Genomic DNA, 23200 nt, shown 5'->3' with positions numbered 1-23200 from the left:
CAGCTGCTTCTCTTCATTTTTTGATTTGCAAAATGCAAATTCACAAGGCTGGTACTGCTTTAGTTCCATGGAAAAGAGTGAGTAAATTGTTTGCCCTGTTGTTCATTTTATCATATGGAAATGCACACCTGTAATGGGCAATGTGTAAGCAAACCTTAAGACAGGGAAACGGAGAATAAGTATTTCACATGCTTAAAGCTCACTTGAAGGCATTCACCCACATGTGGTTTTAGCAATCATTTTGAGCTCCTGCATCCAGTAGATGTGCTTAATGCATAGTGATACAGAGGGTTGGGCAGTGCTCCTTAACCTAGTTCATAGCATGGACACAAAGAAAATGATATTTCAACAAATGATATTTCATCACCATAGAGCTTCTGCCATTTCAGGCCCTTCTGGGTAGTCCTGTATGGCAAAGTGGTAGGACTGACTTAGCTCACCATCACCCATTTGAGGTCAGTGCTGTAGTGGGACATATGATGTTAGACGTTCTACTGGAAGCACTTAATGTAAAACAGCTCTGCCCTTAGGACTTGTCAGAGGATAGAGCAGGTACGTGCTTTGTACTGACTGTGGCTTTGGTAGATGACCCAGGTATAGGCACAGTTCATAGTCTTCTGGAAAGGAGAAAACTCCAACTGCTGTGGATGAAGGGAGTGTGAGTTGCTGTTAACTTCCAAACTTTGCCTTCTGCCTCAGATTCATTTCACTTCCAAAAGAAATTGCAGTAAGGGATTAGATGTTGTGTTGCACTTGAAGCCTTAAAAATAGAGCAGTCTCCCCTTTTAGACTTTCTGTACCTTAGAAAGTATAATTCTGGCTGTATGTCCTACTTCTGTGGGATCTAATTGGTGAAGGAAGCTGAAGAGTGAAAAATCTGGAAGAAAAAGGTGGACAAATCAGTTCTGGAGTGAGTGGCACCTCACCCCAACTCTTATCCTCATTCTCACCCCAAATCTCCCACTCCTAAAGGCAAACCTGCAACATCCTCTCTGCTAATAATTGAATTCGATCCAGATATAACTATACCTGGAGTCCCTAAACTGCAGAGTGTCAGAAAAGCATTTGTTCAGTGACATTGCTGAGTATCTATATGGGGGAACAGGATAAGGAGGAGTGTTCCTATCTCAGGGAAGTATGGTGCAAAGTATCACAGAAGAAGAGGGGGAATGCCAGGTTAATCAGAAATCATCTTGAGTGATAGGCCCTGCTAGCCTAGAAGTTAGAATCAAAGTGTAAAAAAAAAAAAAAAGTGATGTCCCAGCAAGTAAAAATAAAATCAAGAGCAAGGCAGAGCAGTCTAAGGCACCGAGTTAAATGATTTGGTGGGGCAGAGGGAGTGTGTTGGTTGGTTGGTTTTGTTTTTGTTTTTAAACAAGCTGAAACTCCGAGTTAATAAGTAACGTGGAGCTAGTGGATTCTTAGCATTCATAAGGCCTGCATTTCTACCAAGAAGAAAACACAGAGTAACTGCAGAGAGGTTGCAGGGTCAGGGGAAGTCCTCCTGAGATCCAGCGGGTTTGGGCTCTGCGTCAGATGTCCACTTTATCACCTCCTTTCAGGGTTAAAACTTTCCCATGCACTTTAACTTCTCAAGCTGACCTTCAGTTTTAGTCATTGCTACATAATTCCCTTCATCTGAGGAATACCAGAACAGTAGAGTGGTTGTAACTCTTCTTATTTCTTACTCTGGAAGTAGACTTTATTAAGGTGGGGTAGGCTCCACACTCTTTCTCTGTTTAACTTCAATAGCAGCAAAGTCTAGCTCAGCTTGGCAAGTAAATAGGTATTGAGGGGGATTTGGGTTTTCTTGTCCAGATACCCAGTCTGATCATTGTCCATCCAAAATAAGGCTAGGTTTTTAAAGAGTAAATGCCTTTTTATGTTGGAGAGAGTAGATAGACAAGCTTCATTCTTAAAGCCAGCTCTGTCAAAGTGAGGAAAAGTGTCTAGTGTCATTATTCTATCATATCCATGGAGAGGGGACGTTTTTATATGTACACATATTCATGGTATAATATATGTTCTGGTTATGGTAGGAGTGTTTGTGTCTGTGTGTCCATCAGGTTTCTCCCCAGCCCACCCCACCCATCTCTTTTCAGCTTCATTTTTGAGATAGGGTCTTTCACTGAATCTGAGGTTCACTTTGCTGGCTGAATCTAAGACTTATTCAGTTGGCTGCATATTGTGTTTCAGGAATCTGCCAAATTGATAGAGAACTACTGGAGCAGTTCTGAAAGGTTTACCCTATTAATCTAGTCTTAATTGGAGGAAAAGATTAGCTTTCTTTTACATTCGTTAAGGTTCTTAAGGTGAAGGCTCGTTTTAATGGTTTAGGCTTTATTAATAAAAGTGATGCTTTTGTTGAATTCTTGTCAGAAGTAAAATCAGTCCCTAATAAGCTCTGTGTGTTTTTGTGGGTCTTGATGTTTTGGAAGTGCTAGAATATGTCCTGCTAAATGCAACTTCCTCTTGGGTAGGTAAATGGAGGGAGGGGTTACTTGAACTGAGCCTCAGCACATACTAGTGCTTGCTGCTGTGTTTCTCCAAAGCTTGAAATATTATTTTAAAGTGGTCTGTGACTGCTTTTGTTTACAGGATCGCCCCAGGACATTTGACATGCACTCATTGGAGAGCTCACTCATTGACATAATGAGAGCTGAAAATGATTCCATTAAAGGTAAGTTAAGAAACAACGATTCTATTTTAGTAATAGCTAAAAGTATATTATCTACTTATTCTGATAAGCAATATCATTACTCTGAAGTCATTGTGTCTAGTAAGTTGTATCAATTCTACACATAAACTTTTTGTTAAAAAGTCATATTTATTTGATGACCATCTGCAGTAGAATCCATTATGATACCAACTAAGAGTACTGAATGAGTCCTTATTGCTAAGAGTGGGCAGTTAACTCAAAGATCATACACATCACGGTTGTGTCACAGACAAAAACCTCAGAACCCCTGAAGTTCTAAAATGTGACAGTAACTACATAGCCAGGGATAATTCACATGTTGGTGACTTTTTGGCCTAGTTTTACAACTTAAAAAATGTCCCACAATTTCTGATTAAAATCTTTTATAGTTAATTTTTTTCTATATATGATGATTTAAAAAATACTATTCTGCTTGGATTCTGGTAACAAGGTTGTTAGTGACTAGCTATGTTACAGTTTTTAAAAAGCCACATAGTCTCACTAGGCCTTTTCTTCTTGCTAAGAGACTCACAGTCACCTGGAGCCTTAAAAGTTAAATAAACAAGCATGGACCCTACATCATACATGGAATATGGATTTATCATGCTCTCTTTTAATGTCTCAGATCATGCTACCATGTAGCCAGCTTGATAATTGTCAGAGTAGGCCTTCTCCAGACTCCTAATGAAAACTATACAACAGGAAACTTTTTTCCTTGTAAGAATCTCAGTTTACTAGGAAGCGCTGGATGAAGAACTTTGCACTGAGGCAGGGTAGCCTGTTGCAGTGCTGACTAACCTAGCCCGTTTTCCCAGAGGTTAGTTAGCACGTCGTACCACTGACAGTAAAACCTTTAAGAATAAACTTATTTTTCCTTTAGAACAACTTGGGGTTTTGATTTGTAAAATATGGTCATATCCTCCCAGCCCCAGCACATACATTTCCCTGTTCAACTACTTCTATCCCCCATAAGGAATCTTTGTGTGCCCTGCAGATATGAGAAATATGTGTGTATTCGTCCATTTCATGAGCTCACTTAGAAGTAAGGACATTGTCAAGTTGTTTAGGAGTATTTCAAAGGTTCTTACTGAATGCCTTGTATGATTCTGGGTGCATGTTCCAAGGTTATGTTCCATACATGAAGAGAAAAGCTCTGTCAGAGTTTGATAGATTTAGTATGACTCTAACTCAGCCTTTTCCACTCTCTTTTTTCATAAAAATGAGGAAAGTCTAAGGTCATCATTAGCACCAGAAAATTGTACTTTTTCAAAGTAGCTCAAAGAGAAACAACTGTTGATTTCCTACGTTTCCACTCTATAAGAGATTATCAGTTTGGGAACAGAGTATAAGTGTATAGGAGGGTTTCTCTGTAGTACTTGTAACTTGTGAGTCTGTAATTACTGTAAAAATTATTTACAGGAAGGTTTGTAAAGAACACTTTTAAAAATTGTTTGCTAGATTCTTATAGCAGGATTTTGAGAACCTCCCTTGCACTAGATGGTGGGGAAAGTCAGTAGAACAGCAATAGGTACAATTTATTATGTTGTGTTTCTCGGAAGCAAGCCTCTAACTAGGATTTAAATAAAAAGAGGTTTGTGCACATTGTATAATTAACTAAAAGATGTCTTTGGTTTATCAGTTTTACCCAGGATATCTAAGGTTGATTTTTCTTCTTTAGTTTGATAAATTATTACATAAGCTTCACTTTTATATTCTATTAAAAAATTATTCTCACTAATATTTACTTGCATCTCTTCAGCTGATTCTGTATGAGAAATCAAAAGTTAAGTGGCAGAAAAAATATGTGTAAATGGCGCGGAATGTGGGACATGAGCAGGCCGTGGAGCTGTAGCAAGGCCCAATGGCAAGAACAGCTCTAGGCCACTGTCCTTCTGGCTGTGCTGATGATCATGTGGTTCATATGACCGTATGTGTCTGTCAAAGTCAACATATGGCCTGGCTCTGAAGACACTCAAGAATTAATGTGGATTTTTCTGTTATCTACTAAGTCTTCCATTGTGCTTATCACAGGAGGAAGCCAGGCTCAGTTCAGTTCATTTTGGTATTAAATGAACCTGGTGGCTGTCCTTTTGCTACTTTGTGGGCTCTTCTTTCTTCCACTCCTCTCCACTTATTTTCTTCCATCCCTTCAACCCCTCACACTAGATAAGAGAAAAAAGGGTAGAAGGGAAAAGAAGGAGCTCCCTGAATAAAGCCATGGTACGGAGAGGGGGTGATGTTTATCATTAAACTACTTCCTGCTGATCAGGGGCGTGAGTTCCTTGGGTCAACTTTGATCTTTGCTGGCAGGATAGCTCATTTCTTCTTTGCACACAACAACCAACATCACCCCTGCCCCCCTTGCAGCCCTAGCTTATATATATACTCTCTGAAAAGTCTCCAGAATTCCAAATGTCCCACAGTCGGAGAGACTATCTGCAGCTGGCAAAACCACCACAAAGAGCACAAGGCAAGTCCTAGGGCACAAACTGCAGACAGCTGCAGGGACAGTCTGAAGCAGCACCGTGTCCCATACCTGAGATTAAAAGGAAAATATATTCTTAAAATATTTCTGTGATATTTTAAAGAAACAAAACTCCAAAATTATAACTATAAAACTTCACATTTTTTCTTAAAAAAAAAAAAAAACAAACAAGGAAGAATTAATCCATTGGTGGAGGCATGAGCCTAAAAGAGTAGTTTAGAATTCTGCTTGACTTTAAAGAGTCCTTACCCTAGTGTCAGTGCGGATCCATTCAGGGCACTGCTTTATCTCCTACAGACACTTCTTTGAGTTAGAGCCTTTAGTACTGTGATGTTTGATTCTGATAGTGGTTCTAACTTAAGATTTTGTTTAAAAATGATCATTACCTTTGCCTTAAAAAACAACCCATTGTCCTCTAAGTCAGGCACTAAATTCTGCCGACCCATCTAGACAGTAAAACACCCTTCCTCAGAAACAGGGCAGAAAAATCATCACTCATTCTGTGAGATCATCATGCCTCTTAGAAAAATATAAGTTTTAACTGAGAATAGTGCTAAAGATTTCATACAAAGACATTTTGCATTTGGACTAATTTTACATTAAAATAATTCCATAGAACATGAATGACCTCATTGATTTATCTCTTATCAGTAGCTCCTCCTAGATATCAGTGTTTAAATCATAAAAGCCTAAAATTGATGCAGGCATTTGCCTAAATGAGGAAAGAAGTCACAAAGGAGAACTTGCATTTTCTGTTTAGGAAAATATTTCCTTGGTATAGGGGTTAAAAATTTTTATTTTTGCCATCAACAAATAAGATATTTGATATGTCTAGGGGCTTCAAAGGTAGTGTTTGAATGTTCTTATGATTGTGTTGTTGATTCCAACTGGTTTCTTCAAAACTTTTAACAGATGTTCAAAAGGACATAGCTTTCATTTGATCATGAATATCAGAGCTTTTTGTGGTTTTAAAATAATTTTTAAATACTGGTTTTTAAAGAGTTTGTATGTTGCTGTCATTTTGCAGGGTCTCAGCTGTTTGGGGAGGAAAAGGGTCCTCCATAGGCTTTATCCTTGTATCATCACTGAGGTCAGTTGGCAGGTCCTTGTGTCATTGCTGGGGTCAGTTGGCAGGTCCTTGTGTTATTTTTATCCTGGAAACTGCATTGCCTTCTCTAACCAGTGGCAGTGACAATCCTCAGAAGCTTGTCCCCACAGACCAATTTTGTTTTCTTTGTTCTACACCCAGACTCACATGCCAAGAGCCTGAGTCTGTGAGTTTTGATTTCCCCATGTGACTCCTTGAGCACGGCTGTAATACTGTTAGATTATCAGGGGCCAGCAATGCACTCATATTTAGATGTCCAGGAGATTGTTTGGGGAACTCTCATATTTACCATTCTTTTTTCTTGCCTATGACATCAATGCTTTTTAAAAAGGGAGTAGCAGATCAGAGCCAAACCTGAACACAGCTGTTTTCAGCCTTCTGAAGCATAGGTTGGACACATGAAGTAGTCGTAAAATGTGTTTCTCTTATGTGTATATAGTAAGAAAGAGCTTTAACAATCTTGGAGCTTTCTCCCTCAGCATGTGCAGGGAATAAAGGGAAGTAGGAATAAAGTAGGAAGTAGGTTATGGAATGGAGTCAGGTGCATTGGGTAAAGAGACAAAATTAGTACTTAGAATATGTCAGACAATTCCATTTCATAATAGTGATTGAATATTTTAATGATGTATAAAGACAATTTAATATCCAATTTGCTTCATTTCACTAGAAAGCAAATTGAACAACAAGATTACCGCAAGAACAAATGCAGTCCATGAGTCTTGCAACACTGCAGTTATTCCTCAGTTATTAACTAAATTATGAGTCAATGCCATAGTTTTCTTTTGAATGTAATGAAAATGGAGTCTTTCGTATTGTTTTAGAATAAATAGAATAAATTTCGCTTTCAGGTTTTGGGAGGAATGAGAGTCAGCATACTTATTACAAGTGATTCGTGTGTGTGTGTGTGTGTGTGTGTGTGTGTGTGTGTGTGATGTCAAATGCTAAGTCTGCATGTAAGCAGTAACGGTTGTCTGTAGTGCCTGTGGTTTATGAAGCCTTCCACGCCTGAGGAACCTGTTAGAAATGTATGTATGCATGTTTCTGCCTCACTTGCTTCCTAATTCGTATGGATTTATTTTAAGAACTGTGGACTTAACAAAAGAATGTTCTGCACTTTAGTTCCTGATTGCCAAAGGTGCTGCGACCTTCCACTTTAAACACTTTGGATGTCTTTCTATTTCCTTATATATTAATTTCAGGGTCTTTCCCCTACTATTTTCATTACTGTACATTTTTCCCCTTAAACAAAAGATTAAATGCATGAGCAAGTGGTGATTCCATCTGTGCCTCTTTGCTGCTAAGCAAAAGAATTTATAATAATCTCTTTAGAAGAAAATAATGAAATTCAGTTGATGTTCAGTGCATAATGCTCATTTCATTAATTTCATACAAGTGGTGGTTAGGATAATTATGCAAATTCTTTATCTTTGCCATTCAGAAAAAATGAATTTAGTGCTACTTTTTGGGAGAGATTAGATAATGTCTGGCAAACCTTCCTTATATACAGTTTTCTTAATATTTTTATATTCCAAATTGTCATCACTTAGTTCTCTGTTTCAGAGAACAGATGATGTATATTGATATGCCGAGGCCTTTGACTTGATTTCATGTAGGTTCTGATTCTGAGAGAACTCTAGACTACCTACTGAAAGCTATTGAATGAGGTCTATAGTTGGTCATTTATTTGTGTCATGTCTTATGAACCTGAAATAATTTGGCCATAAACAAGACTTTCAAAAATGAAAGGAGTTTCCATGAAAACAGGCTAGCCTTTAACATAATGTTTAATTTTCAGTCAGAAGTGTGTATGATGAGGGGTGTGTGTGAGGGGTGTGTGTTTGTGCGTGCACACGTGTACATGTATGTATGTAGTATTTGCCCCTTTTCTATTTAAATATTGGCCTCTGTCTACATGGAGATAAATCACAAGGGTTAGACACTTTCCTTTAAGGGGCATAGAGCAGGCATGGTACAAACTGCAATGAGGAAGAACCAAAAAGACAGGGCAAAACACAACTCATTTACCTTGGATTCACAACCCAATCTTCCCCTCTCAACTAAGTTACTATCTATGCTATCAAGTGTCTTCTGGAAAATTGGGGGAATCTTAAACATTACATGTATCTGGAGTTCAGACTCAGCCAAGTAGCCTCCCTGCTTATGGGACCCAGCTTGCTGAGAACACTGATTTCTTCTTGTCCCCTTTGGATGATACCAAGTAACTCAAAGCAGCTGAGCAGGGGAGTGGTCGAGATTTCCAAAGAAGAAAATTGACTTACTTCTAAAAGTCTCCTGAGTAATGGAGTGAGAGACATATAAAGAGTATAATTTCAACTGCACTACAATTAACTGTGTGTGGGTGGTTTGAAATGAAGGGTGTTTCCTCCCCTGCACTTTCCCTTTCCTAGCTGGGGACGTGGAGCATCCTGAATAGCCTTCTCTTGGGCTGTGTGGAAGAGGACGGGTGGGTTTCCTTGAGTCATTGCTGGGTGGGCTGAACTCCGAGCAGCTGCTAGCTTTCAGGGTTACTTGGTGGAACCTCAATGGCTGTGTCAGCAGAGTAGACTGTGAACATGCTGGTTTACTCTTTCAGATTTGGGGGTTTCTATCTTTTAAAAAACAGTTGGGGAGGAGAGGATAGGGCCTGGCCTAGGCGAGAGGGAATGTGGTTCTGAACATTGATTTGCTCGTAGGATTGAATCGACATCATCCCCACTGTGCTTCTGACTGAACCAGTTACACAGCACACACGTCCTGGTTACCCTCAGATCCACTTGTGATCCTCTCCTCTGACATACATCTGTGATAGAATATTTGATGCTTATTTTTATTCTAAAAATTATATAAGCAGTTGTCACAAAGCAGGAGTTTATCTTATGTCATCCATGACATGAGGTCAAAATTGCCTAAGCAGTCCCTTATTCTCTTCTTGGACATTGAGCACAAAGAATCCTATTTTGAGTTTGCAAAAATTGGGTGGTCATTGTCACCTTAGAGCAGTGCCACAACTCTGACTGTATGTGGATGGCAGGTAAGGGTAAGGAGGGCCAGGGCAGAAGAGTAATCCTAAACCATTTGTTATTAGAATGTTAAGCATTTTCAAAAAGTTACCTCACAACGTTATTATTTTCAGCCTCACTAAGGCTCCCGTATCCTATGCCTGCTATGACTTAATTTTGTTTAACATACCATGGGGCAGGGACAGAGCTGATAAAGGTAGAAACCAAATTTGGTAGACACTTTTCAGATAACAAGCACTAGTAAAGTCACACTTTGCACATGATTTCGTGGTTTTACACTGCCCCCTTAAGTATTGGGTGTAGCTTAAATAAGCACAGGTTACACCAGATCGTGGACAAAAAATAGTAATGGTCTCCATTTACACGGGAAAGCTGAGTGATATTTTAGCAAGTTTTCAGCAACCTAGCACTTTGTCAGTAAACATCTTAAAGACTTCTGCTGTGTAAATGAGGAAAGGGGTTCAAAATTAAACAGCCCACGCTGCTGTCGCTTCCTGTCCATATTAATGTGTGTGCTGTACACTTTTTGATGATGTCACTTATTTGTCTTTTTCCTTCTCAGAGGTTTCTATAAAACTTTTACATAGAGGTATTCTTGCTAGTGCATTTCCTGACAATCCCATATGCAAGTCCCCATTTAGTAAATAATTTGTCGTCTCTAAGAGTCCTCAGGCCTTCCTTGATCATGGTGTGTAGTCCCCCCTGTGGTATTGGGGGATTTTGGCAAAGGGAACCAACCAGGTTGCCTGGTTCATACCTGTCATAAAAACATCCAAGATTCCTTTTGCAGTTAACTTAGCTACAGCAAGGAAAGAACAGTCCAGGATGTGAAGAAATTACTTCCTGGAAAGAGCGAAAGACTCAGTGGTAAGACCCCTTGTCATGCAAGGTGAGAACCTGAGTTCCGATTTGAACCCCTGTGAAAGAAAAGTCAGAAGTAGTCATGTGCCCGCCCATTAACCACTGTACTACAAGGTGAGGAGACGGGATTGCTTAGGCTCGTTAACCTTCAGTCTAGCTCCAGGTTCAACAAGAGACCTGTCTCTGAGGAGTAAGGCAGGAGAATGGTAGAGCAGGACACCTGATGTCCTCCTCTGGCCTCTGTGTAAGCACAACCTGCATACACACTACACTAACATGCACACTGTGCACTCTTACACATGCATGAAATTTTTACAAATGTTCCTAATATGCTTGGAATACTTGCCTATGGAATGTGTGCAGTTAATTACTTATCCGTTGTTTACACGTGATTTACATTTCGTTTTTATTTCCTGGTGCCCATGTACTCAGTACCAAAACTTAGAAACTTAGAAGGAAAACAAACAACAAAACCTTGAATAAACTTAACTAGTTTTAAATTGCTTACTTCTCTGAAAAATACCCAGGACGGCAATGCTGCCTCCTGAGCTTCATTATTCTAACTGGCTGGTTCTGGATCCGGTCCCACACTAGTGCGCCCAACTCTAAAAGCCAGGTTTTGTTTTATTCTGAGTTGCCTGGAAAACAGCCCAGTCAGACTCTGAAGGGAAGGTAGTTCCAGAATCTTTCCAGATCCCCAGGGGTACATGCCAGTGCTATATATCAGAAAAGAGGAGTCAACTAATTAGAAGACTTGCTTTTTAGTGCCCAAGAAATTAGCAATAGAGCGCAAACCTTTGTTCTAAAGAATGGTCCTGACTAATAAAAGCTATAAATAACTTGAAACAAATCTAAAATGTCTACTAGCTATAAAATTCTGAATAATGTCTGGCACGATTGAGTAAATATACATGTTTTAAGTCAGCTGATCTCACACTGATGAGCAGAAGCTGTTGACTCAATGGTTCTCAACCTTCTTAGTGCTGTGACCCTTTAATACAGTTTCTCCTGTTGTGATGACTTCTCAGCCATAAATTATTTTGTTGCTACATCATAACTGTAATTCTTCTGCTGTTATAAATCCTCATGTGAATATCTGCTATGCAGAATATCTGCTATGCAACTCTTACAGGGCTCGTGACCCTAACTGAAGTTTCGGATCGTATTCTTTCTGCAAGCTACTCAATACTGTAAACACTGTCAACTCTTCTAATGTAATGTACAGACAACGGATGCTAAGTTCCACCCTTTCATTTATAAGTGAGGAAAATAAGGTCCAGAGGAAAGCCATCAACACAAGGCCACATCACTGGTAATCACTGAGCCAGGTCTGAACACGATGCCAAATGTGTTTCTTCTTATTTCTTAATATTTCAGGATGTCTATTATAGGCTAACACAGGGGTTCTCAATCTGTGGGTCACAACCATCAGAAAACACATAATTCTAATGGTCTTTGGAACTAAAATGCTGCTCAGTGGCAAAATTACAGTCGTGAGGCAGCAATGAAAATAAGTTATGGTTCGGGGCACCACAACGTGAGGAACTGTATTAAAGGGTCACAGCATTAGAAAGGTTGAGAACCACTGTTCTAGAAGGAAGTGTTCATTTGGGCTTTTGCTTCTAGAGCGTTAAAGTCCACAATGGTGGCAGGAGCAGCTAAGAGCTCATATCTCAAACAGCAAGCAAGAGGTGGAGAGAATATTGGAAATGGCACAAAGCTATTAAACCCCGATGCCCAGTCCTACTGACAAACCTCCTCTAAGGAGGCCACACCCTCTCAGCCTCCCTAAACAGCTCTACCAACTGGAGACCAAACATTCAAGGGTCTGAGCCTGTGTGAACATTTTCATGTAATGTTTACCAGCACACTTTGCACATACATGGTTGTTTTCCAAACAGTATGAATGCTGATGCAAGGCAGTTGAAATGCATTTAAAGGTGTTGCTGAGTTCTCACTGTTACTTACTGAAGTTTTAGTTGTTTTGTTTTCATGTTTTGAGTAAGGTAGAGCTGGGAGTCTTTATTATGTAGTGAAGCCACTATGAAATATTTTCCTTGCAATAGGCCTCTTAATATTTATTAAAGATTATGAGATAGTTCTAGACACCTTCTCTGATTATTCTGCTTTATGCTTCTGCGGTTAGGTTCCCTAGAACCTAGGTTGGGTTCCCTAGAACCCAAAAGAACATAGGACTATAAAGGAAGAAGAAACAGAGGATAAGGAAAAGACAATGGAGATGTATTCACTTACCTTATATTGTCATCTCCAGAGAACAGCATTTTGGAGCTTCCTTTCTATATTTGAAGCTATATTTGTCATTTGAGACCGTTCTAGAAGAATGTGGACAACCCTGGTATGATGAGACATGGCCATGTGGCTGGAGGTCTCCTACATTTGGCCCCTGCCTCTATTCCAGCTCCCAAAGGTGGCACATGCTCTGTTCTGTGAGATCCCTTCCGCTGTGTGTTTCTGCTCTGAAGTAACTTGGTCACTGTCTGTGGACAGTAGTGAAGTGCATGTATGTCCTAGCAGGAAGCTACTACTGGCACCGTCTCTTTTTAATTCTCTCTCTTTGGAGAATTGTCTCCAACCTAGATCCTACAGAAACTTTTTCTCTGAATTTTGTGATCTCTAGTTTATAATGGAGAACAGATAAAGCCCAGAAAGGTAAAACAACTTTCTTTACAAGTTACTCAGTTTCCCAGTAAGGGTGAGAGGGTCTCTGAAAGGAGCATAGCCTCGCGCCTCATATTCAGTGGTCAAGCCTTTGTAGTGTAGCAGGAAGTGAACATAAGATGTAAGCAGTGTGGCTTTGCATGCTTCCATGGAGTAGGCATTGATAGTTCTTAGCTTCAGTTTAGGGATTCAATTTAAAATCTGTGTTATAATGATCCATGGTAATCTTGTATAGAAGGGGTGGCCCTCGCACTAACTCCCTGTCACAGAGTGGAGGCCGCTGTTCTGCCCACTGATTCTCATGCCTCTGGCTTCCTGGGGCCTAAGGAGCCTGATCCCCAGGTGACTCAGGGCCACTGCTCCCCCTTCCCTTGCTTGTTGGTCTGTTTTTCTACTTTTCTTCCCATTAGATTATACCTTCCCCTCCTTTTAAACCAGCTATGGCTGCTTTAATTGGACAGAAAAACATACCCTTTTTTGTTAAAAACTTAAACTTTTGTCATTAATCACTGGTATTCTGACATCCTCTTAAGGCAAGTTCCCGGTGCTGCGTCCTCTCACTGCAGCATCCAGAGTCAAGCAAGCTCTGCTGAGGATAAACACAGCCTTCCTGCTTGCTGCTTTGCTGTTAGCTTTCCAGGCAGTCGGGATCTTTTGAATTCCTTAATTAGGTCAGCTCCTTGGTAGCTTCTCTGCAGACATTCCCTTCTGCCTGGAACTTTTAGCTGCTTTTAGACCTTGCAACTTTACAGCTGCCTTGAATTATAGTCGGGTAGTCTTTCATTCTGTAAAAATGTATTACTTTGGCTTTTACAGTCTTGTTTTCCACTGTCCTATTACTATTTAAAATTGGAATTTGAGGTTCTGGTACAAAAAGAAGGTGCCTTGTTTATATTAATACTCGTAACGTAAGGTGAGTTTTGAGGTTTCCCTTTCCTGAAATCCTTCTGCTACTGTGCTAGTTTGATAAAAGGCGGGCGCTTGAGTTTTGTCTTCTCTTTTTTTCTCAGAAAAGATGTACATCTCTGTTTGCAACCAAAGACACTAATAAACTTCTAATTCCTTGAAGCCAAAAGATTCCCTGAATTATTATTGCCTTTCCAAAAATTCCAGTTGAGTACTCGTTAGACAGAAGAAACTGCCTGGCGTCCTTTCTCCTGAAGGTGGAAAGTCATTGCTTATCTTTGGCTATTGTTGGAGATGGGAGGAATTGCTGTTAATTGCTGAACTACTCCTACACACTAGGGGTAGAGGGTCTTATCACTCTACAGAGCTTATTTTAGGACTCTCTCACAATGCCTATAAATGGAAATAGGGACCTCTGTGTCCCTAAGATTCAGCAATGTGAAGTAAATTACAAGGCTGTGATTTTATCCTTTTTCCTGTATCTTCTAAGGTAGAGACATTTCCACCCTCTGCACCTCCATCCCCACCCCCACTCCATTCACCCAGCAGCTGATTACTGAGTACTTTTCTGTGCCTGGGTTCTGGAATCCAAGACTGTCAGTCTGTTTTCAAAGAGTTTGCTACCATAGAGGAAGAGAAAGCTTAAAAAGAAGTGTGCCGGTTAGTTTTGGGTGACAGTTTGACAATGGGAATCACCTGTGAAGAGAGGACCAAGGAGCAGTCATCCAGCTTGGCCTGTGAGGGATTGTCACCTGAGTTAAACTGAAGTACGAAGACCTATGTCCTAAATGTGTGCTACCATCTGAGTGGGCGGAGCTCTAGGAGAGAGTTAACTGAGTGGGCGGAGCTCTAGGAGAGAGTTAACTGGGTGGGCGGAGCTCTAGGAGAGAGTTAACTGGGTGGGCGGAGCTCTAGGAGAGAGTTAACTGATGGGCAGAGCTCTAGGAGAGAGTTAACTGATGGGCGGAGCTCTAGGAGAGAGTTAACTGATGGGCGGAGCTCTAGGAGAGAGTTAACTGAGTGGGCGGAGCTCTAGGAGAGAGTTAACTGAGTGGGCGGAGCTCTAGGAGAGAGTTAACTGAATGGGCGGAGCTCTAGGAGAGAGTTAACTGAGCACTGGGAAGCATGCATGCTTTCATTCTCTGGCTGCTTTTGACTATGGATGTACTTCAGGTTCTTGCTGCCTTGATTTCCCCAAAATGATGATGGGTTGTAATCTAGAATTATGAGCAAAATAAAACCTTTCTTCCTTAAGTTCCTGTCTGGGGTATTTTATCACAGCAACAGGAAATGAAACTAAGACACTCAGTAACCTTGTATGAGAGGGGCTACCATACAGAGTGAACCAGAGCATGGGTGCCATGAAACTGGGGGGACTTCCATGGGAAATAAGGCCTGCAGGGCAAGGGACGGTAGAAGAAATGGAGGTAGAGCTTGAGTGGTAAGACATTGGGGCTCAGAGAGAGGAGGGCATTCCACAGAGGAAGTAACCAGTAACCAGAAATAGAAGTGATGAGTTAGCAGATCTGGATGCCTGGTGGATTTTGTGAGGTAGGGAAATGGCTCTGTGGATGGATAGGAAAGAGCAGGTGTAAGGATTTTCACTGGTCCTCACGCTAATGACCACAGCCATCTTATAGAGGGTTTTTGTTTAGCCTTAACTCTGTATGTTTGAAGTTTGTTTTAAACGGGTTTTTAGAAAGAGCAAGAATTTGTAGCTGATATTAGTGCCAGTTCTTCCTTTGTGATTTCATATAGAAATGCTATAAACAGTTGGTTACAGGACGGGTAGATCATGAGACCAAGTAAGGTTATGGACTTTGATTGTTAAGAAGTCTTCTTATCATAAGGTACAGAACATAGTGAGTACATTGCATTAGGTCATACTGACATTGGTTCAGCATTTGTGTAAATACAAAGTTGGTATCATAACCAGTGAATTTATAATGGGCCTTTAGCCTTTGCGACATTTTGTCCAGGTATCCATAACACCATCTTGCTACAAGTATCAGGCAATGTTGATTAAAAACAAAAGTATGTAAAGCTTATCTGTTACCTTTAATCAGAATTTGTGACAGTATAACTTTGACTTATATGTGAACTAAAATTATCACTCTCAGAATTTTTCTTAAATAACTAGTATAATGTATGTCCATATACAAACATATATGTATATATGTATGTGTATAGAAGTTAGTAAGTTTTAATGTGGGTCACTGAAAACTCCTTTTCTTTTAGAGTATCTAGCTTGAGCTAATTGAAAAAATAATGTAGCATTTCATGCTACTTTAGATTGTATAGGACCACATTGTCTATGTTCTAGACAGCAAAGCTGTTATTTCTTATATAACTTGACTTGTACTATGTCACAAATTGGCTATGAAGAATAGAAGATCATAGAATGATAGCCAGCAGTTCTGTAGAGAGTCTGATAGGTTTCATTGTTTGTGTTTGAAGGATATACTTTTACTATATCATTTCCTGATGAATCATCTGCAGCAATAATACCTGGGTTCTCCTTGGAAAATAAGTTCTAATTATGAAAGTAACTTGTACACTTATTACTAATAAAATAGAGCATTGCCTTTTATCTCCTTGATGGACTTGCTCAGTCCTAAAAGAATGGGATAGTACATACTGTTAGACCCTACTTACTAACTCTTAAGTCCGTCCATTTGCTAAGCAGTGGTCTTTCCAACTAACGGATGCCCAGCATGGAACTGACAAGTTGGTCCACAGGCCTATTCTAGCTGTAGAATTTGGTAATGTTGTTTCCCAAGTCACATTGTCTCAGTTCCCTCTATTTGGCTAGGTTGAATAGTATCTACAAATACAGCCTCTGGCTTCTGGATGAGATGTGCTAGGCCCTGGCTCCAAATGCCAGAGCTGTCTGCAGAGACATATGCATTTCTGAAGATAGTGTCCGTTAAGAGGAGGAGTGCTGATCACGAAGTGTTTTTTATGCCTATAACACAGTCAATAGCAAAAGCCTTCAGGGATTGAATTTTAGCCATCAAATACATTCATTTACTTAAAATCCTAGTGTCATCCACGTATAGATAGATAAGTTATCAAAAAATGAACCCAGCAAGACCACAGGCACTGGGTTATCTTTATGTTCACCTATCTCAATTATTTTTACTTTATCCTTTATTCACTATACAATACTTATGTTTTAAGTTCAGTAGAATGAGCTCATTGTTTTCTGATGCCCAAATAGGAAATGTAGTTTTGGTTTGTTTTTTGTTTTTTTTTTTTTTAACAATTTAGTTCCTAAGAGCACTTATTATATAAAAGAGATAAAGAGAATTTATCCACTAGCTGAATGGTTACATAAGACTGGCTATTGCTGTGGCTAGAATTAGAAAGCTAATTTAAAACAAGGTTTCCATTTTGGGAAAAGTATCTTGAAAAAAGATGACCTTGAAAAGTTCCTCCAAAAGCTTGTATCCTTAATACAAACCTCTAACAGGTTAACTAGTAACTGGTATACTTGGAAGTATTTGAATATCCTTTAGGAGTTCCTACAAACAGTATAACATTCTCTAATACTAAAAGAAATGAGCTGTTGACAGAAAAGACAGGAGAGCCATAACCCCCAGCAAACGAAAGAAGCCGGTTTGATAAGGATGGTTCTCTGGTTTCTGCCAGATGAGATCCTAATAAAGGGAAAGCAATAAAATTATCAAAAAGAACAGAGAAGGCTTAGGATAAGGAGATGACTGTGATTCAAAATCAATAGGTAGGTGTATATAGATGCATGTTGTTATACATTTCTCCGAACAGTAAGGAAAGTAATATGACCTGTGATTTTTTATTTTTGGTGTTAATGAAATGCTTATTTAGATTCATAACTAAGACAAATGTACCATTCTGGAGCTAACTTTTGCTGAGGATTTCAAAAAAGAACTCTTTAGATAGGCAGATAGGCACCAAGACACAAACACAATATCCAGTCTTTGGCTGGGAATGTGCAATGAGTCCCACTGTGGACCTATGGGATGGGAGAGTCAGGAACTTAGTCACTGAATGGGAAGAGGAAGATAATGAACAGTATTGGCATCCACAGAGCAAAGGAGACACAAAGCACAGAGGAGCATGGGGGTAGCTTGTAAGAAGGTTCAGGTCCTTCTTACACTTTGGGAGAATTTCCAGAGGAGAGATGGTACCCATAATTATAAATGACGTTTTTAGATTTGTTAGTTGTAGAAAGAATTTACAGAATTGGGAAATATTGTGAAATGTAAAAAGAAAAATTCTCTTAATGTCACTGCTGATTCTTTAAAAGTAGGGGAAGACTTCTTGATGGTTTTAGGAGGATATCCCATGCATATGATATGGGCCTCTCAGGATGAAAGCTGGTGCTCCCCAGCGGTAACCTTATCAGAAGGCAAGTTAAGGTTGTTGGAGGCTCACAGTGTCCAGCTGGGATGGTGCTGACAGCGGCAGTGGCATGCTTTATCTTGGGTGCAGGGTAGAAAGCTAAGGAGCAGACCAGCTGTGAAATGTCAGTCACCTAAACGTAGGCACGCACCTGAGCTCAGCCAAATTTTTGTGTCTGTGAAGTCGAAAGATTTTTCTGCCCTCTAAAAATAACCAGAAAATGTGTTTGTTGTTTGAACTTTCTTCAACTGGGCCAGCCAGTATGGTAATTTGTCACTTGGATTCCCACTGTTGTTTATAGCCTTTTTCAGCCCAAAATAAGAGACGTGGCTCATGTGGAACAGCCCCAGCTTCAACCACAGTGCCAGCACCAAAGAAATTAGAGCGTGTCCTCAGAAGTGCAAAGACCGCTCGCTCAGCCCTTAATTTTAATCAATATAAATGCTTCTATTTATGTGTTATCTTCTTAGTTCATCTTTTAAAAAAATGTTTGATGATGAAAGTGGTTTTAATAGCTTCTGTTAACTCATTTGCTTAGAGGATTATATGGCAACAAAATCTAGGCATGTTTCATTAAAAAAAAAAAAAATCAGGTGAAGTTTAGTGGTCCATGCCATGTTCCTGCTTCACACATCTCAGGTCCATTTTTTTAAGTATGCTATGACAGGAGAAGAGTCCAAGCTGGAGTTAAATCAACTCCAGTGGCATTTGCCAGAGTTGAGTACTTGACCTGCACATCGACAGTAAAGAAACAAAACAGTATTTAGACAGAAATTGAAGTATCAAAATCAGGTTTCACTTTTCCCCCAGCTCCATTTCTCCATTCACTCCCTACGTAGCAATAAGCTGAAATCTTAATGAGCAGTTAATTTTATCTTAAAAAACCTTTTTTTTTTAATTTTATATTGGTTGAAAGTTTAGTTAGTTGTGGTGTGTCCATGTTGGACCCAAGGTTTGAGATGTAGGTTAGTTACAGATTCTGGCAGCAGACAATGTTCTTCTCTTTCCGTGACATGGCGCATTCCTGTGAGTTCCTTTCAGAGGCAAGAGTCTCACATTGGAACTTCCTTGTGAAGAGTTGTTTGTATGTGGTGTTGGAGCGACGGGACCACATTAGCTCTGGTTCTCAGAACTGAGTAGAGTCGTGCTGGCATTTAGAGAAGGCCTGTGCCAGCCTGAAGGCTTGGCAGACTCTGCCTCCTCTCTGCTTTTTCCACAGCCCATAAGCCTCACTACTCTGTGAGGCCAGAGCTCAGTGCTCTTCCCTAAAGCGACCTTTGTACCTCAGAGTTAGATATTGGCAGCTACTCCTGACCATAGTAGAGAATTAGCAGCCAGTTTTTCAGCCCTTGCTGAACCTGCTGAGGGCTCTCCACCATTTTTTTGAAGATTGATTAAAAATAGGTATGTGGGGTATGGAGGCTTAAAAATGTTACCACAATGATATTTATTTTGTAACTTAGCATGTATACAGTAAGTATTCAGTGAGGATTTGTGGTCCAGATAGCTCACTCTATATAGAGAGGCACTTCACAAAACAGAAATACAGTTTCTTAGAGGCAGAGAAGTTCCATTGCTTTCCCTTGCCAGACCGGGAGACAGTTCATCCAACACTTTGAGTGCTTTCACAAGTTCTTTTTGGAAGTAGCTTGAATAGTGATTTTAGCTTCAGAACTTATAAACTATTTCAAACTTGGAAGCTAAGTGGCCAGGCATTTAGTGAGTGCTCACTTTGCACAGCCCAAACCCTGAATCCAAAGCTGCCTGCATTGCTTGCCTTTACCTGTGAAAGCCTTTTTCATAAGGAAAAAAAACACATAAGATATTATAGTTAATTGCATTCTTCAAAAAAAGTAACAACCAACCCCAAGGAAAATTTTTTCATACTTATGGGGCATAAAATATCAAGATTGTTTTAATAGATTGATGTCAGAACACAGTGGTATAGATGAACATATTTTGGGTGGTGATTTGGAAACGACCTTACTAGTTAGGTAGTTCATATGTTATGAGTAGCTAAATCTGAGGGACACTTGATCACCTTCAGGCTTCCCCTTCGGTGCTTCACACATCCTCTGATTGGCTATGTTCCTTAGAACAACAAACTCATGTCCCATTATGGAGATTTGTAAATATTTTGCATATTAGAACCCACCAACTCCACTCTGTTATTGATTAAGTTTAAACTATCTATGAAAAAAATTAGTAACAAACGGCCTTCTTTTACCTTCAGGTCGTCTAAACTATTCATACCCAGGATCCGATAGTTCTCTGCTTATTAATGGTAAGTGATAATTGATTTACCCTAGTGAAGTGCACAAACCTGAAGTTAGTATTAGATTAAGAAAAGATAGCATTTGTGCTTCAGCAAGTGCAAAAGTGGCACTCTTTGTTCTGTAGTGACATTTATTGATTGCTCTTAATCACCTATTTTAACAATAATTTTTGTCCCTCAAAATTGTGATAGAAACTTTTCTCTAAAATTACTGTGAGCCACTTGATTCTCCATTCTAAAATTAATGAAGAGTGAGTATGAATCCCATAATGACAGGCCACCATCATCAGATTCTAGCTTCTGTACAGCAAATGAAAAGAGACGGTAACCAGAAACTTAGAACCTGAAAGAGGCAGCCCAAGAAACACAGTACTTTATGCTCCAAAGAGAAGGCCATTCATTATTTACCATCAAAGAGAGCATGAAGAAAGATGTATTAGCCTTTATAGCTCCTTCTGTAGTCTCCTTCCCTGACCCAAACACTAGTAATGTGCCCACAAATCCTGCTTTTATGTGTACATGCCAGAAGAAAATTAAAGTCAAAGGGAGGGCCAAGGCAACTACTCACAGAATTAAAGAACTTTCAAAGACATAGATACTTTCAGTATCACAGTTTAGAATAAATAGGTGGAATGCAGAAATCCTTTTTTAAAGATTTATTATGTGTGTTTGTTTGTATATGTGTGTGTCCTATATATGTGGGTTCCTGTAGAAGCCAGAAAGGACATTGGAGTCCTTGGAGCTGAAGATACAGGCTGTTGTGAGCTGCTGTGTAGATGCTGGGAACTGAACTCAGGTCCTCTGACAGAGCAGGAATCACCCTTAACCATTGAGCCATATTTCCAATTCCTGAAGTTTTGCTTCCCTAAATTTCTGTTAATTTCAAATCTCTATTAATATTTTCTGTCCAAGAATTACTTTTTTCTGTATCCATCATTCATCAAGCAAACAGAAACAACAAAACCTACCTTGTCTGTTTCACATGGTAAACAAGAGATTGAAAAGGATTATTAGAATTAGTCTCCTTTTGGTTACTTCTTGAAAATGGTGACCTGTGTAGAATATGGGTTTCTTAGCCACCCCCAAAAAGTTAACAAGAAAGCAGATGAATGAGAGGTGCTTGGCCCAGCAGCTCTTCTGGAAACTGAATAGTGCATTAAAACCTCATCTTTGATCAAAGTTGGGTCTCCTTATGCTCAGTGCCAGACATTTATCATCATTGTTGTTGTCATGGTCTCCTTCTCCTTCTTCTCCTTCTCCTTCTCCTTCTCCTACTGCTTCTCCTTCCCCTTCTCCTTCTCCGTCTCCGTCTTCTTCTTCTTCTTCGCCTTCATCTTCTTCCTCGTCTTCTATAAAATAATGCTACCATATTATACTGGCAGAAACCATCATAACATGCTCATAGTATAATATAGTAACACAAAAGTATCTAAGCTAAAACCTACCGACCTACCACCTAACGGTGATGGCATTAAGAGGACATCCCGTCCACAGAGCAAGGTTTACCTTTTCTGATAAACTAGATCCAGGCTCGGGTCCAAGTACTGGAAATTACCATGAGCTGAGATTTGGGATATGGCTGAGTGACCCCAGGCACAATAGTTGGCTTTTCTTTGTGTTAATTACCTCATGAAGTTGTTTGGCCAGGTCAGTTGCCTCTAGGACTCATCTCCGTGAAGTGCAGAAAAATTCTCTAGTAGCTTTTCCTTAAAGATCAACACGTCTAAATTTTAAAAATTCTTTTGTTATGCCTATCTTTTTCCAATTAATATTTATTTTTTAATTAATAGTTTTCAGTTACTCTTATTTGGCAAAAGAAAAAACAAAAAATAATAAAGACGGTCTTGTCCCCCAAGTATTTATGTTTTGAAATTGTATTGATTCATAGACAATAGAGGGAGGCCAGATACTTTATTTTCATTGCTTCTTATGTAGAAGTTTTATTTATTATAAAAGTATACTGACTGAGGTTCATATCATTAATAACATCTCAAACTAAAAGATATAAAGATGAAGAAAATTAAAAAGATATAAAAAAGAAGAAACTCTAGCTCCTTAAGCAGACGCGAGCGTGTGAGGTCATGATATCCATGGTCTCAGGTATAGTATCCACTTCAGAGGGCACAACAAACTAGCTTTTGTCGTATGTGACCCAGTGTTAGTTTATTCATTTGTAGTGAAGAATGAAACTTGTGGTTAGACCAGATAGTGAAACCGCAAGACTCACTCCTTCTCCAGTATTAAAGTCAAACGTACCAGAAGATGTTTAAGTGGGGCAGGAGAGATGGCTTGGATGCAGAGAACCCAGGGCTCAAAACTTCTTATTACTCCAGCTCCAGGGAGATCCAACCCCTCTGCCATCCTGCACTCATGTGTATAAACTAATATACATAATTAAAATACAAAGTGAAATAATTGTAACAGATTACTTAAGTCAGAGGCTTTTAGAAAAGGGCAGTGAGACCTCCAGCACGACTTAGGTGTAGGTGTTGGCTATTCCTTCAGCCATGTTTATGCAGCAGTCTTGTGAATGGACCACTGCTGTAATAAACTGATCTTGCTACACTGATGCATTGGTAGCTTGGTTCTTAGGTTAGATTTTGGATGTATTTATCTTGGAACTCTAACATATGGGAGTAAATGTGTTGAATGGAGACAAACTTAGAATTACAGAAACCTCCCACCTCGCAGGGTTGAAGATTAATAAGCTAAATCACTTATCATCATACCAGACACATAGGACATCATACTAAAATCATTCATTTTTTAAGGCTAAGAATATGAA

General features: G+C 39.6%; 1 protein-coding gene across 4 annotated transcripts in view; it reads left to right on the top strand.

The window, feature by feature from the left end:
- Positions 1-23200, top strand: part of Cpeb4 (cytoplasmic polyadenylation element binding protein 4) — a 62714-nt gene that overhangs the window by 17242 nt on the left and 22272 nt on the right. For 2 of the 4 annotated variants that reach the window (XM_087571559.1, NM_001106992.1), the window contains exons 2-3: positions 2599-2680; positions 20374-20424. In XM_087571559.1, coding sequence (XP_087427685.1) covers positions 2599-2680; positions 20374-20424 — 133 coding nt within the window. The remainder of the gene's footprint in view (positions 1-2598; positions 2681-20373; positions 20425-23200) is intronic. The other 2 variants (XM_087571561.1, XM_087571560.1) reach the window with 1 other exon arrangement.

The sequence above is a fragment of the Rattus norvegicus genome, chromosome 10, assembly GCF_021556685.1.
Source record: "Rattus norvegicus strain SHRSP/BbbUtx chromosome 10, alternate assembly SHRSP_T2T, whole genome shotgun sequence".
In the NCBI taxonomy this organism is placed as follows: Eukaryota; Metazoa; Chordata; class Mammalia; order Rodentia; family Muridae; genus Rattus; species Rattus norvegicus.
Note: the sequence above shows the minus strand (reverse complement) of the source record. Positions and strands in the feature narration are given on the sequence as shown.